Here is a 16,545-nt window from a genome sequence, read left to right as displayed (position 1 = left end):
AGAAATTTCCAAGGAAGTGTGGTCAAGTCTGGAGATTTCTCTCCACATGAATATACTGGAGCTAAGGGCAATTTACGATGCTCTGAGCCTAGGAAGACCTCTGCTTCAAAGTCAACCGGTGCTGATCCAGTAGGACATCATCATGGCAGTCGCCCACGTAAACAGACGGGGCGGCACAAGAAGCAGGAGGGCAATGACAGCAAGGATTCTTCGCTGGGCGAAAAATCATGTGATAACACTGTCAGCAGTGTTCATTCCGGGAGTGGACAACTAGGAGAATTCCACCCGGAAAAGTGGGAACTTCATCTGGAAGTTTCCACATGTTTGTAAACCGTTGGGAAAGACCAAAGGTGGTTATGATGGCGTCCCACATGAAGCGCCAGGTCTAGAGACCCTCAGGCAATAGCTGGGACGCTCTGGTAACACCGTGGGTGTACCAGTCGGTGTATGTGTTCCCTCCTCTGCCTTTCATACCCAGTGTAGGGAGAATGATAGGAAGGAGAGGAGTAAGAACTATACTCGTGGCTCCGGTTTGGCCAAGAAGAACTTGGTACCCGGAACTTCAAGAGATACTAGAAAGGATCTTGATTCAGCAAGAATCATGTCTGTTCCATGACTTACCGCAGCCGCGTTGACGGGTGAACGCCGGATCCTAAGGGAAAAAGGCATTCCGGAAGAGGTCATCCCTACCCTGGTCAGAGCCAGGAAGAAGGTGACCGCACAACATTATCACTGCTTAGGTGAAAATGTGTTCCATGGTGTGAGGCCAGGAAGGCTCCACGGAAGAATTTCAACTAGGTTAATTCCTACATTTCCTGCAAACAGGAGTGTATATGGGTCTCAAATTGGGGTCCATTAAGGTTCAAATTTCGACCGGTCGATTTTCTTCCAGAAAGAAATTGGCTTCAGTTCCTGAAGTCCAGAAGTTGTTAAGGGAGTACTGCATATACAACCCCCTTTTGATGTCTCCAGTGGCACTGGGCGATCTCAACGTAGTTTGGGATTCCTAAAATCACATTGGTTTAAACAACTCAAATCTGTGGATTTGATATATCTCACATGGAAAGCGACCATGCTGTTGGTCCTGGCCTCGGCCAGGCGAGTGTCAGAATTGGCGGCTTTATCTCACAAAGCCATATCTGATTGTCCATTCGGACAGAGCAAAGCTGTGGACTCGTCCCCAGTTTCTCCCTAAGGTGGTGTCAGCGTTTCACCTGAACCAGCTTATTGTGGTACCTGCGGCTACTAGGGACTTGGAGGATTCCAAGTTGCTGGATGTTGTCAGGGCCCTGAAAATATAGTTTCCAGGTCGGCTGGAGTCAGGAAATCTGACTTGCTGTTTATCCTGTATGCACCCAACAAGCTGGGTGCTCCTGCTTCTAAGCAGACTATTGCTCGTTGGATTTGTAGTACAATTCAGCTTGCACATTCTGTGGCAGGCTTGCCACAGCAAAAAATATGTAAATGCCCATTCCACAAGGAAGGTGGGCTCATCTTGGGCGGCTGCCCGAGGGGTCTCGGCATTACAACTCTGCCGAGCAGCTACGTGGTCGGGGGAGAACACGTTTGTAAAATTCTACAAATTTGATACCCTGGCAAAAAGAGGACCTGGAGTTCTCTCATTCGGTGCTGCAGAGTCATCCGCACTCTCCCGCCCGTTTGGGAGCTTTGGTATAATCCCCATGGTCCTTTCAGGAACCCCAGCATCCACTAGGACGATAGAGAAAATAAGAATTTACTTACCGATAATTCTATTTCTCGGAGTCCGTAGTGGATGCTGGGCGCCCATCCCAAGTGCGGATTATTCTGCAATACTTGTACATAGTTATTGTTACAAAAATCGGGTTATTGTTGTAGGAAGCCGTCTTTCAGAGGCTCCTTTTGTTATCATACTGTTAACTGGGTTTAGATCACAAGTTGTACGGTGTGATTGGTGTGGCTGGTATGAGTCTTACCCGGGATTCAAAATTCCTCCCTTATTGTGTACGCTCGTCCGGGCACAGTACCTAACTGGAGTCTGGAGGAGGGTCATAGGGGGAGGAGCCAGTGCACACCACCTGATCGGAAAAGCTTTACTTTTGTGCCCTGTCTCCTGCGGAGCCGCTATTCCCCATGGTCCTTTCAGGAACCCCAGCATCCACTACGGACTCCGAGAAATAGAATTATCGGTAAGTAAATTCTTATTTTTATTTTCAGTGAGCTTCTGCTGGCAACAGACTCACTGCTACTGGACACCATTAGCTCCAGAGGGTTCGAACACAGGCACCTGTCCTCGATCGTCCGTTCCCGGAGCCGCGCCGCCATCCCCCTCGCAGAGCCACAAGAACAGAAGCTTGAAGACGACGAAATCGGCGGCAGTAGACTCCTGTCTACATTTAAGGTAGCGCACAGCACCGCAGATGTGCGCCATTGCTCCCAGCACACTTACACACTCCGGTCACTGTAGGGTGCAGGGCGCTGGGGGGGGGGGGCGCCCTGGGCAGCAATTGAAGTACCTTTTGGCAATAAAAATACATATATACAGTCTGGCACTGTATATATGTAAAAACCCCCGCCATTTTTTTTTACACAGAAAGCGGGACAGAAGCCCGCCACTGAGGGGGCGGGGCCTTCTTCCTCAGCACACCAGTGCCATTTTCTCTTCACAGCTCCGCTGGAAGCAGCTCCCCAGGCTCTCCCCTGCAGTATCCAGGTACAAGAAGGGTAAAAAAGAGAGGGGGGGGGACATAAATTTAGGCGCAAATAAAACATATAAGGCAGCTATTGGGTAATCACTAATTATAAGTGAAAATCCTTGTGTTATATAGCGCTGTGGTGTGTGCTGGCATACTCTCTCTCTGTCTCCCCAAAGGACTTTGTGGGGTCCTGTCCTCAGTCTGAGCATTCCCTGTGTGTGTGCGGTGTGTCGGTACGGCTGTGTCGACATGTTTGATGAGGAGGGTTACGTGGAGGCGGAGCAAGGGCAGATAAGTGTGGTGTCGCCCCCGTCGGGGCCGACACCTGACTGGATGGATATGTGGAAGGTCTTAAACGACAATGTAAGCTCCTTACATAAAAGGTTTGATGACGCTGCAGCCTTGGGACAGCCGGGGTCTCAGCCCGCGCCTGCCCAGGCGACTCAGAAACCGTCAGGGGCTCATAAACGCCCTCTATCTCAGATGGTTGACACAGATGTCGACACGGAGTCCGACTCAAGTGTCGACGATGATGAGGCACATTTACAGTCTAAAATGACCAAGGCCATCCGATACATGATTATTGCAATGAAAGATGTATTACACATTTCTGAGATTAACCCTGTTAATACCAAGAGGGTTTATATGTTTGGGGAGAAAAAGCAGCCAGTGACTTTTCCCCCATCTGATGAATTATGTGAAGAAGCGTGGAGTTCCCCTGATAAGAAACTAGTGATTTCTAAGAGGTTACTGATGGCATACCCTTTCCCGCCAACAGACAGGTTACGTTGGGAAACATCCCCTAGGGTGGACAAGGCGCTGACACGCTTATCTAAAAAGGTGGCCCTGCCGTCTCAGGATACGGCCGCCCTAAAGGAGCCTGCGGATAGAAAGCAGGAAGCTATCCTGAAGTCAGTGTATACACACTCTGGTACTCTACTGAGACCTGCTATTGCTTCAGCCTGATGTGTAGTGCTGTAGCAGCATGGACAGATACTCTGTCAGACGACATAGATTCCCTCGACAGGGATACTGTTTTGCTAACCCTGGGCCATATAAAAGACGTCGTCTTATATATGCGGGATGCTCAGAGGGACATTTGCCTGCTGGGCTCTAGAATTAATGGTATGTCCATTTCTGCCAGGAGGGTCTTATGGACTCGGCAATGGACAGGAGATGCTGATTCTAAAAAACACATGGAGGTTTTGCTTTATAAGGGTGAGGAATTGTTTGGGGACGGTCTATCGGACCTCATGTCCACAGCGACAGCTGGAAAGCACCGTATTATCAAATGCAGTCCTTTCGTTCTCAGAAAGGCAAGAGGGTCAGGGGCGCATCCTTTCTTGCCAGAGGCAGGGGTAGAGGTAAGAAGCTGCACCATGCAGCCAGTTCCCAGGAACAAAAGTCCTCCCCTGCTTCCACTAAGTCCACCGCATGACGTTGGGGCTCCACAGGCGGAGCCAGGTGCGGTGGGGGCGCGTCTCCGAAACTTCAGCAACCAGTGGGTTCGCTCACAGGTGGATCTCTGGGCTGTACAAATTGTATCTCAGGGATACAAGCTGGAATTCGAAGCGACTCCCCCCCGCCGTTACCTCAAATCAGCCTTGCCAGCTTCCCCCATGGAAAGGGAGGTAGTACTGGCGGCAATTCACAAGCTGTACCTCCAGCAAGTGATTATCAGGGTCCCCCTCCTTCAACAGGGAAGGGGTTACTATTCCACAATGTGTGTGGTACCGAAACCGGACGGTTCGGTGAGACCCATTCTGAATTTAAAATCCTTGAACACTTATATAAAGAAATTCAAGTTCAAAATGGAATCGCTCAGAGCGGTTATTGCAAGCCTGGAAGAGGGGTATTTTATGGTGTCGCTGGACATCAAGGATGCTTACTTGCCTGTCCCCATTTACCCACTTCACCAGGAGTACCTCAGGTTTGTGGTACAGGACTGTCATTACCAGTTCCAGACGTTGCCGTTTGGCCTGTCCACGGCACCGAGGATATTTACCAAGGTAATGGCCGAAATGATGATACTCCTTCGGAAGAAGGGAGTTATAGTTATCCCGTACTTTGACGATCTCCTCATAAAGGCGAGGTCCAGAGAGCAGTTGTTGATCAGCGTAGCACTCTCTCAGGAAGTGTAGCAACAGCACGGCTGGATTCTGAATGTTCCAAAGTCGCAGCTGATTCCTACGACGCGTCTGCTTTTCCTGGGCATGATTCTGGACACAGAACAGAAGAAGGTGTTTCTCCCAGGGGAGAAGGCCCAGGAATTAGCATCTCTGGTCAGGGACCTCCTGAAACCAAAACAGGTATCGGTACATCACTGCACGCGAGTCCTGGGAAAGATGGTGGCTTCATACGAAGCCATTCCCTTCGGCAGGTTCCATGCAAGGATCTTTCAGTGGGATCTGTTGGACAAGTGGTCCGGATCGCATCTTCAGATGCATCGGCTGATCACCCTGTCCCCAAGTGCCAGGGTGTCTCTTCTGTGGTGGCTGCAGAGTGCTCACCTTCTCGAGGGCCGCAGGTTCGGCATACAGGACTGGGTCCTGGTGACCACGGATGCAAGCCTCCGAGGATGGGGGGCAGTCACTCAGGGAAGAAACTTCCAAGGGCTGTGGTCAAGTCTGGAGACTTCTCTACACATAAATATACTGGAACTAAGGGCCATTTACAACGCCCTGAGTCAAGTAGAGCCCCTGCTTCGAAACCGGCCAGTGCTGATTCAGTCAGACAACATCACGGCGGTCGACCCATGTAAACCGCCAGGGCGGCACAAGAAGCAGGATGGCAATGGCGGAAGCCACAAAGATTCTTCGGTGGGCGGAGAATCACGTGCAAACACTGTCAGCAGTGTTCATTCCGGGAGTGGACAACTGGGAAGCAGACTTCCTCAGCAGACACGACCTCCACCCGGGAGAGTGGGGACTTCATCAAGAAGTCTTCACACAGATTGCAAAGCGATGGGAACTGCCACAGGTGGACATGATGGCGTCCCGCCTCAACAAAAAGCTAAAAAGATATTGCGCCAGGTCAAGGGACCCTCAGGCGATAGCTGTGGACGCCCTAGTGACACCGTGGGTGTACCAGTCGGTATATGTGTTTCCTCTTCTTCCTCTCATACCCAAGGTACTGAGAATAGTAAGAAAGAGAGGAATAAGAACAATACTCATTGTTCCGGATTGGCCAAGAAGGACTTGGTACCCGGAACTGCAAGAAATGCGCACAGAGGACCCATGGCCTCTGCCTCTCAGACAGGACCTGCTGCAACAAGGGCCCTGTCTGTTCCAAGACTTACCGCGCCTGCGTTTGACGGCATGGCGGTTGAACGCCGGATCCTAGCGGAAAAAGGCATTCCGGATGAAGTTATTCCTACGCTGATAAAGGCTAGGAAGGACGTGACCGCAAAGCATTATCACCGTATATGGCGAAAATATGTTGCTTGGTGTGAGGCCAGGACGGCCCCTACAGAGGAATTCCAGCTGGGTCGATTCCTGCACTTCCTACAGTCAGGGGTGACTATGGGCCTAAAATTGGGGTCCATAAAGGTCCAGATTTCGGCCCTATCCATTTTCTTTCAAAAAGAACTGGCTTCACTGCCTGAGGTTCAGACGTTTGTTAAGGGAGTGCTGCATATTCAGCCCCCTTTTGTGCCACCAGTGGCACCCTGGGATCTTAACGTTTTGTTGGATTTCCTGAAATCCCACTGGTTTGAGCCACTTAAGTCCGTGGAACTAAAGTATCTCACGTGGAAAGTGGTCATGCTGTTGGCCTTAGCATCGGCTAGGCGTGTGTCGGAATTGGCGGCTTTGTCATGTAAAATCCCATATCTGATCTTCCATATGGACAGGGCAGAATTGAGGACTCGCCCCCAATTTCTCCCAAAGGTGGTATCATCGTTTCATTTGAACCAACCTATTGTGGTGCCTGCGGCTACTCGGGACTTGGAGGACTCCAAGTTGCTGGATGTAGTGAGGGCTTTGAAAATATGTTTCCAGAACGGCTGGAGTCAGGAAGACTGACTCGCTGTTTATCCTGCATGCACCCAACAAGCTGGGTGCTCCTGCTTCAAAGCAAACTATTGCTCGCTGGATCTGTAGCACGATTCAGCTGGCTCATTCTGCGGGTAGATTGCCGCATCCAAGATCAGTAAAAGCCCATTCCACAAGGAAGGTGGGCTCTTCTTGGGAGGCTGCCCGAGGGGTCTCGGCTTTACAGCTTTGCCGAGCGGCTACTTGGTCGGGTTCAAACACCTTTGCAAAGTTCTACAAGTTTGATACCCTGGCTGAGGAGGACCTTGTGTTTGCTCATTCGGTGCTGCAGAGTCATCCGCACTCTCCCGCCCGTTTGGGAGCTTTGGTATAATCCCCATGGTCCTTACGGAGTTCCCAGCATCCACTAGAACATCAGAGAAAATAAGTATTTACTCACCGGTAATTCTATTTCTCGTAGTCCGTAGTGGATGCTGGGCGCCCGTCCCAAGTGCGGACTTTCTGCAATACGTGTATATAGTTATTGCTTAAATAAGGGTTATTGTTATGAGCCATCCGTTGAGTGAGGCTCAGTTGTTGTTCATACTGTTAACTGGGTATAGTATCACAAGTTGTACGGTGTGATTGGTGTGGCTGGTATGAGTCTTACCCTGGATTCCAAAAATCCTTTCCTTGTAATGTCAGTTCTTCCGGGCACAGTTTCCCTAACTGAGGTCTGAAGGAGGGGCATAGAGGGAGGAGCCAGTGCACACCAGATAGTCCCAAATCTTTCTTATAGAGTGCCCAGTCTCCTGCAGAGCCCGTCGATTCCCCATGGTCTTTACGGAGTTACCAGCATCCACTACGGACTACGAGAAATAGAATTACCGGTGAGTAAATTCTTATTTTTTCAGCAGTGTAATGTCTGATAAAGGTATGTTTGATGGAATTAAGACATTAAAATAAACTATCCATTCTTTCAGCAATGTATAAATGAAATTTCATAGTTTTTCATTTTGTTATTTATTGAGGTTTATCATAACGTTGTCAATGTAATAAGCATTATCATTATTGAATAGTAAAATCGAAAGTGGTAAATGTTCTCTTTCACAGCTGTTTATACAAATCATGCCACCTATGTTGTCTACATATTATAATGCTATTCAATAGGGCAAAATATGCATCTTGTCACAGGAATGTTAATTGTTTCCATTTCACTTGAAGCCACCCAGCAGAGCCTTTTATAGTCCAAGCCCAGTAGCACCTGTACGTCCAGCTCCTCACTGGTCATCCCAACACTCCAGGCCTCCACGTAAGTAAACAAGAAAGAGACAGAAATTGTTCTGCACTTCAGTGGTCCTAACATTTAATTGGAAGAGTGTTTTACTTTTGCTTAAAACTGAACACTTAAAAGTGGTGGTGTAAAGGATCAAGGTGTTTTTTGTTTTTTTCCCCTCTTACGTCCTAGGGCATGGGTCTTCAACCTGCGGCCCTCCAGCTGCTGTGGAACTACACATCCCAGCATGCCCTGCCTCAGTTTTACCATACCTTAATAGCAAAACTGTGGCAGGACATGCTGGGATGTGTAGTTTCACAGCAGCTGGAGGGCCACAGGTTGAAGACCCATGTCCTAGGGGATACTGGGAATCCATTTAGTACCATGGGGTATAGACTGGTCCACTAGGAGCCTTGGGCACTTTAAGAATTTGACAGTGTATGCTGGCTCCTCCCTCTATGCCCCTCCTACCAGTCTGAGTTTAGAAAATGTTCCCGGAGGAGCCGGTCACGTCTCTGGAAGCTCCTTAAGAATTTTCTGCATTTATTTTTTGTTTGTTATTTTCAGGCAGGACTGGATGGCACCAGCCTGCTTGCTTCATGGGACTTAGGAGGGGGGGGGGGGCTCAACCTCTCCACCTCTCCCAGGGTTAATGGTCCCGTCCCCCACTGACAGGACACCAGCTCCTGACGAAAATATTCGCAAGCCCCACCACGGCGAGTGTACGTTTCCGCAGCACGCCGCCACCCCTAACAGAGCCTGAAGAAAGAAGAGTGGTGAGTACTAAGCCGGCGTCCCAGTTAGCGGGTCACCGGCCATTATGTTGGCATGAGGGTACGGAGACGTATGGCTTCTAAATGGGGCGGACTGCTTCTCCTGTGTAAGGATACAGACGCTGAACAGCAGACACAGTACCCAGACTGGCAACAAAGCCATAAAAGGAGTCTGTCTCCATTTTATGCACTCAGACACAAACAGCCAGTATAAAAAAGAGCAGGAAGACCGCGCACCATTGGAGGGGTGGGGCTTCACTATGAGAGGATCCAGCAGCTCACCAGCGCCATTTTCCCTCTGCAGCTGACAAAGACACTGACTGACAGGGATGCGCAGCTCCTCCGGAGAGACTCCAGATTACCTCAGCGGTACCAGTGGGTCATAGCAGGGGGAAGTGGTTATTAGTGTACTAAGGGGGTCATTCCGAGTTGTTCGCTCGTTGCCGATTTTCGCAACGGAGCGACTAAGGCAAAAATGCGCATGCGCTAAGTATTTTAGCACAAAACTTAGTAGATTTACTCACGTCCGAACTAAGAATTTTCATCGGTTAAGTGATCGGAGTGTGATTGACAGGAAGTGGGTGTTTCTGGGCGGAAACTGACCGTTTTCTGGGAGTGTGTGGAAAAACGCAGGCGTGCCAGGATAAAATGCGGGAGTGTCTGGAGAAACGGGGGAGAGGCTGACCGAACGCAGTGCGTGTTTGTGACGTCAAACCAGGAACAAAACGGGCTGAGCTGATCGCAGTGTAGGAGTAAGTCTCGAGCTACTCAGAAACTGCTAAGAATTATTTAATCGCAATTCTGCTACTCTTTTGTTCGCTATTCTGCTAAGCTAAGATACACTCCCAGAGGGCGGCGGCCTAGCGTGTGCAATGCTGCTAAAAGCAGCTAGCGAGCGAATAACTCGGAATGACCCCCTAAGTCCCTAATCTAGGTACTTAGTCTGCAACCCGGCTAAGCTTGGCATTAGCGGCACGGGCACCGTGTGCTGGCTCCATACTCTCTCTTTGTCTCCCTGGAAGGGCTCTTTGTGTGCCAATTGTGCATTTAACCTTTTCCTCTGTGTGTGAGCTGTTGCTGTTACAGTATGTCAGGCAAAGAGCGTGTTTCATGTAAGGCACAGTGTTCCTCTTCTCCAGGGGGTTCATTAGTGTGTACTCGGTGTGGTGTCCCTTCCCAGGCTAGTGGGGCAGAACCAGGGAATGATTTCCAACATTTCTACTAAATTGTCCCGCAATGAGAAAGAGACGCAATACTTAAGACAATCTATGACTGAGTTTATGAAAAGAGACTCAGTACCCAAACCAGCGTCTCGGTGCCCTGCCATTTGTCTGCAAAAACGTACTTTGGCCCATATCCTACAGTCTGACTCTCATGATGAGAGGTCAGACATGGAGGAGGGGGAGGTGGACTCAGAGGTGGGGGAGGTTGCTGTGTCGCAGGGAATAGAGGCTCTAATAGAGGCTATCGGAGAAGTTCTGCATATCCCTGATAAGGTGACAGAGGAGAGTGAGAAATCTTATTTTAATATAAAAAATAAATCCTCAGCCACTTTTGCTGTGTCAAAGGAACTAAATACTCTGTTTGAAGAACTGTGGGTTAATCCTGATTGGAAATTTCAAAACCCTAAACGGTTGCTCTCATCTTTTCCTTTTCCTCCTGAGGATAGGAAAAAATGGGAAAATCCAGCGATAGTGGCTGCATCAGTATCCAGGCTTTCACGAAAAATTGTATTGCCATTCCCGGGTGCAGCCTCCCTAAAAGATGCAGCTGATCGTAAAATTGAGACCACACTCAAATCCTTGTATACAGCTGCTGGGGTGGCCCAGAGACCCACTATAGCATGTGGGTGGATTACAAAAGCAATTGCCAAATGGTCGGGTAACCTAAATGAGGGGTTAGATACCTTGCCTCAAGGGGAGATTATTTTACTCCTACAACATATACAGGAGACTGCGAACTTTATGGTGGAAGCCATAAAAGAAATAGGCTTGCTTAATGCACGAAACACTGCTATGGCAGTGTCGGCACGCAGGGGCTTATGGCTACTTCAGTGGACTGCTGATGCAGACTCCAGGAAAGGCGTGGAAGTCCTACCCTTCACAGGAGAGCCCTTATTTGGTGATGAACTAGACAAATGGATCTCAAAAGCTACTGCGGGTAAGTCCACATATCTTCCTTCTGCAGCTCCCTTAGCTAGGAAGGCTTACTCAGCTCCCATTTTACAGTCCTTTCGGACGGCCAAGTTTAGGGGCAAACAGAGATTGTTCTTCTGCAGCCACCAGAGGTGCAATAGAGGTAAACCACGCAAACCACAACTGCCGTGTCACAGGTACAGAGCTTTAGCTCTGCTTCCTCAAAACCTTCAGCAAGATGGTAGACCGTGATGCCTGGAAGACTGGCAGGTCTGAGCCCGACAAACATTCTTCAGTCACATCTGGACAAGTTCGTGCCAGGATCCCTGGATCATAGATCTTATTTCCCAGGGCTACAGACTGGAGTTCCAGGAGCTCCCACCTCACAGACTCTTCAAATCAGGCATACCAGTTTCACAAGAGGCAAGTATAACTTTACAGGACGCCATTCAAAAACTGGTACTGACTCAGGTCATTGTTCCAGTTCCACCTCATCTGCAAAACAAGGGGTATTATTCCAACTTGTTTGTAGTTCCGAAACCGGACGATTCGGTAAGACAGACTCTGAACCTCAAGTCGTTGAACCCGTACTTATGAGTGTTCAAATTCAAGATGATCTCAGGTCTGGAGGAGGGGTAATTCCTAGTATCTCTGGATATCAAGGATGCGTACCTTCACATTCGTATCTGGCCGCTTCATCAGGCTTATCTACGGTTTGCACTGCAGGACTGTCACTACCAGTTCCAGGCTCTGCCATTTGGTCTCTCCATGGCACCGAGAGTGTTCACCAAAGTGATGGCAGAGATGATGTTTCTACTCAACAAACGGGGAGTGAACAGAATTCCGTACCTGGACGATCTTCAGATAAAGGCGCCGTCCAGGGAGCGGTTGCTGGACAGCATTGGCCTCTCAACCAGACTACTCTTGGATCACGGGTGGATTCTGAACTTGCCAAAATCTCACTTGGAACGGACACAGAGGCTTTCTTTCCTGGGAATGATACTGGACACAGAGTCTCAAAGTGTTCCTTCCCTTGGAGAAGGCTATGGTAATCCAGTCGATGGTTCGGGCTGTCCTGAAGCCAACCCGGATCTCGATACATCTGTGCATTCGCCTTCTGGGGATAATGGTGGCCTCTTACGAGGCGCTTCAGTATGGAAGGTTTCATGCGAGGCCCTTCCAGCTAGAGCTTTTGGACAAATAGTCTGGATCGCATCTTCACATGCACTAGAGGATCCGTCTGTCACCAAGAGCCAGGATCTCCCTTCTGTGGTGGCTACAAACTTCTCACCTCTTCGAGGGTCGGAGGTTCGGGTTTCAGAATTGGATTCTGCTAACCACAGACGCAAGTCTCGCAGGTTGGGGAGCAGTCACCCTCGGGGTGCAGTTTCAAGGAAGATTGTCAAGTCAGGAAGTCATCCTTCCAATAAACAGTCTAGGACTTAGGGCTGTCTACAACGCCCTTCTGCAGGCCTCATCTCTACTTCAGAATCAGGCCATTCAAGTCCAGGCGGACAATGTGATGGCGGTAAAGTACATAAACCGATAGGGCGGAACGAAAAGCAGAGCCACAATGTCAGAGGTGTCAAGAATTCTCCTCTGGGCGGAAAAACACGCCGTGGCGTTGTCGGCGGTCTTCATTCCGGGAGTAGACAACTGGGAAGCAGACTTCCTCAGCAGACACGACCTGCACCCGGGGGAGTGGGGCTTTCACCCGGAGGTGTTCCAGTGGTTGACACGTCGGTGGGGTTATCCACAGATCGACATGATGGCCTCTCAACTCAACAAGAAGCTCAAGCGGTATTGTTCCAGGTCGAGAGACCCACAGGCAGTGGCAGTAGACGCTCTGACAACTCCGTGGATCTACCAGCTGGTGTACGTGTTTCCTCCACTTCCTCTGATACCAACAATTTTAAAGAGAAATCAAAGGAAAAAGGTTCAAGCAATACTCATTGCTCCGGACTGTCCGCGAAGGGCTATGCGGATCTTCGCGAGATGCTGATCGAAGATCTGTGGCCTCTACCTCGCAAGGATCTTCTGCAACAGGGCCCGTTTGTCTATCAAGCCTTACCGTTGTTACGTTTAACGGCATGGAAGTTGAACGGCTGTTTCTAGCCAAGAGAGGGATTCCTAACAAGGACATCCAGACTATGATCCAGGCCAGGACGAAGGTAACGTCTAAACATTACCACTGTATCTGGAAGAAGTATGGGGGTCATTCCGACCCGATCGCTCGCTGCAGTTTGTCGTAGCGATCGGGTCGGAACTGCGCATGCGCTGGTGCCGCAGTACACCGGCGCATGGCAGCTTTCGTTACCTAGCGATCGCCTCTGAGACAGAGGCGGTCGCTAGGCGGGAGGGGGCTGAACGGCGGCGTTAGGCCGCCCCGTTTAGCGGGACCGGTCCGGCTAACGCAGGCGTGGCCGGACCGTTAGGGGGGCGCTACAGCCATCGGGAGCGACGAGCAACTCCCGGCCAGCCGCAGACACTGCGCTGGCCGGGAGTTACTCATCAAATACAAAGGCATCGCCTCTTTTGTATTTGTGCGGGGGGGCCGGCAGTGACATGCGGGGCGGACTAGCCCTGTGCTGGGCGTCCCCCCGCATGTCTGAGTTAACGATCGTAGCTGTGCTAAATTTAGCACAGCTACGATCAACTCGGAATGACCCCCTATGTCTCTTGGTGTGAAAGCAGACAATATTCTGCGGTGGAATTTCATCTGGGATGTTTCCTGCTTTTTCTGCAGTCGGAAGTAGTTGTGGGTTTACGTCTAGGCTCCAGAAAGTCCAGATTTCGGCCTAGTCTATTTTCTTTCAGAAACAATTGGCTTCTCTCCCTGAGGTCCAGACATTCTTGAAAGGTGTTCTGCACATCCAACCTCCCTTTGTGCCTCCCACGGCACCTTGGGATCTCCCTTTAGTGCAGCAGTTACTCTAATCGGACTGGTTTGAACCATTACATGAAGTTGACATAAATTACCTTACGTGGAAGATCGTCATACTGTTGGTCTTGGCTTCAGTAAGACGTGTGTTGGAGCTAGGGGCGTTGTCTCACAAGAGCCCCTACCTAATTTTCCATGAGGATAGAGCTGTACTCAGAACTCGTCAGCAGTTTCTTCCTAAGGTGGTGTCTGCGTTTCACATCAACCAACCTATTGTGGTTCCGGTTGTTACGGACACCTCTGCTAATTCAGAGTCCTTGGATGTTGTGAGGGCTTTGAAGGTGTATGTAAAGAGAACAGCTCATCACAGGAAATCGGACTCGCTGTTCGTTCTCTATAATCCCAATAAAATTGGGTGTCCTGCTTCAAAGCAGTCTATTACATGCTGGATCAGGCTCACTATCCAGCATGCTTATTCCACGGCAGGCTTGCCGCTTCCAAAATCTGTACAGGCCCACTCTACTAGGTCGGTGGGTTCTTCTTGGGTGGCTGCCCGGGGTGTCTTGGCTGTACAGCTCTGCCGAGCAGCTACTTGGTCAGGTTCAAACACGTTTGCTAAGTTTTACAAGTTCGATACTTTGACCTCTGAGGACGTACAGTTTGGTCAATCAGTTCTGCAGGAACCTCTGCACTCTCCCAGCCGGTTTGGGAGCTTTGTTACTTCCCCATGGTACTAAATGGGTCCCCAGTATCCCCTAAGACGTAAGAGAAAATAGGATTTTAATTACTTAACGGTAAATCCTTTTCTCGTAGTCCGTAGGGGAAATGGTGCTTCGTTCTTCCTGCACTGTTACTTGGTTAAGTAATGTTGTTTGGTTCAGCTGTTGCTGTTCCTGTTTCAAGTTTGGTTAGCATGGCTTTCTTCTTGTTTTGTGTGTGTGCTGGTTTGTAATCTCACCACTTTCCTTATCTATCCTTCTCTCAAAGTATGCCCGTCTCCTCGGGCACAGTTTCCTAGACTGAATCTGGTAGGAGGGGCATAGAGGGAGGAGCCAGCGCACACTATCAAATTCTTAAAGTGCCCAAGGCTTCTAGTGGACCCGTCTATACCACATGGTACTAAATGGATTCCCAGTATCCCCTATGGACTACGAGAAAAGGATTTACCGGTAGGTTATTAAATTTTTTTTTTTTTTTTTTTTACATATTCAGTAAATCAATTTGAACTAACCAAGTAATACACCTGCTCAATTGTACTTGTGGCATTAAGCTCACACTGCTAAAGGTCATAAAGTCAGGAACACAAAGTTGAATTTCTTTGGATGTAATTTCTCATCTTAATTAAAACAGTTATCCAGTTGAATTGCATAATAAGGAGCTAATACCAACCATAATGAAAAGAACATTTTAGAAAGTGGTAAAATATAGTAAAATAAAATCACCACCCTATAATATAGTACATCTTTAGTATAAATTAAACATTCTAAATAAAATACAAATCAAGCCCCCTCCCCCTTGCAGAATACAACCCATTCTCAAGTAATTGAGCCAATAAAAACATATTTATGTTATAACAGCACATAGTAAGGTTTTCAACACTGATTCATCAATTTCGACCTCTGAGTCTACAGTACTTTTGTTGATACAGAGGATGGCAAATTAAAATGCTCAGAGTGATCGTTGCCATTTGAACCTCACAGGTGGAAAATATCCTCCAAAGATTGCTGTCCAATTAATTGTCTGTTTCAGTTGTGCCCATAAAATCCTGTAGTACAGATATCATTACTTGTAGGAAAAGGCTTCCAATCCATTTTTAAGTTTGCAATGACAGCCTCATTTAAGAAAGGAATTTAACAGTTCAATAACACTTACTGTAAAGGGGATGAGTTCGGGAGTCCTGCAGTCAGGATAAAGGCGGTCAAAATACCAACCCCGGCATCCCGACTGTTAAAATCCTGAAAGGGGTGAGAACAGAAGCTAAACCTAACTCTCCCTCCCCTGCAGCCTAACCCCTCCCCCATGTAGCCTAACCGTAACCTCCCCCAGATACTTATGTTTGGGATTCTGGCATCTGCATTCTGGCAGGTGTTATGATTCTGGCTCTGGCCTCCTGACCGCTGGCATCCCGTACGTCATGATGTCAACTACATCCCCATGTAAACAACACCTTCCTGTGCTGATAGTAAAACCTCCTCTCATTAGCAACTAATGGTCCCTCGTCCTTGGTATGAAATGTTTGTTAGATTTATCTTAACAGTGGATAGGTTTATACATACAGTCGAACCTGGATAAGTGGGAAACCACAAAACCTCTGTTGATGAGACTGTCAAACCTCTAACTGAGACGATTGCTATTAGGACCTCTTTAAGTGATATTAGTGCAGTTTATTAACCTCTATAAATGAGACAACCACGTTTAGAACCTCTGTTACTGGGATTAGTATAGGTTTTGACAAGTCTGTGATACCCCACTAAAGTAACATGTACCTGAATTTACAGGGGTATCCTGATTGAACCTGCATAAGTGAGAACCTCTGTAAGTGAGACAAACACTTCTTGAACCTGTATAAGTGAGATACCTCTTTAAGTGAGATTAAACGTGCCGTCCCTTGAGATCCCACTTCACCAGTTTCGACTGTATATGAGATCAAATGCAAGATTTATTTTCTGCTCACTGTAAACAAACCTACTTTTTATCATTTCTTAATTTATTTTGTGAATTGGGTTACCCGTGCCTGAAATTGAGTTCTCTCCTGTGTTGTTCATATATTCCATATTTTATCCTAAGATTTTATTTGCCTTTATACTCTTTCTGTCAGCCCTGCGTCCTGTTCT

General features: G+C 48.5%; 1 protein-coding gene across 8 annotated transcripts in view; it reads left to right on the top strand.

The window, feature by feature from the left end:
• PABPC1L (poly(A) binding protein cytoplasmic 1 like) overlaps positions 1–16,545 on the top strand; it is a 472,274-nt gene that overhangs the window by 322,375 nt on the left and 133,354 nt on the right. For all 8 annotated transcript variants that reach the window (XM_063959585.1, XM_063959583.1, XM_063959584.1 and 5 more), the window contains one exon: positions 7,871–7,958. In XM_063959585.1, the coding sequence (XP_063815655.1) occupies positions 7,871–7,958 (88 nt within the window). The remainder of the gene's footprint in view (positions 1–7,870; positions 7,959–16,545) is intronic.

This window comes from Pseudophryne corroboree, chromosome 3 (genome assembly GCF_028390025.1).
Source record: "Pseudophryne corroboree isolate aPseCor3 chromosome 3, aPseCor3.hap2, whole genome shotgun sequence".
NCBI classification, from domain to species: domain Eukaryota; kingdom Metazoa; phylum Chordata; class Amphibia; order Anura; family Myobatrachidae; genus Pseudophryne; species Pseudophryne corroboree.
This window is presented reverse-complemented; position numbering and strand designations above follow the sequence as displayed.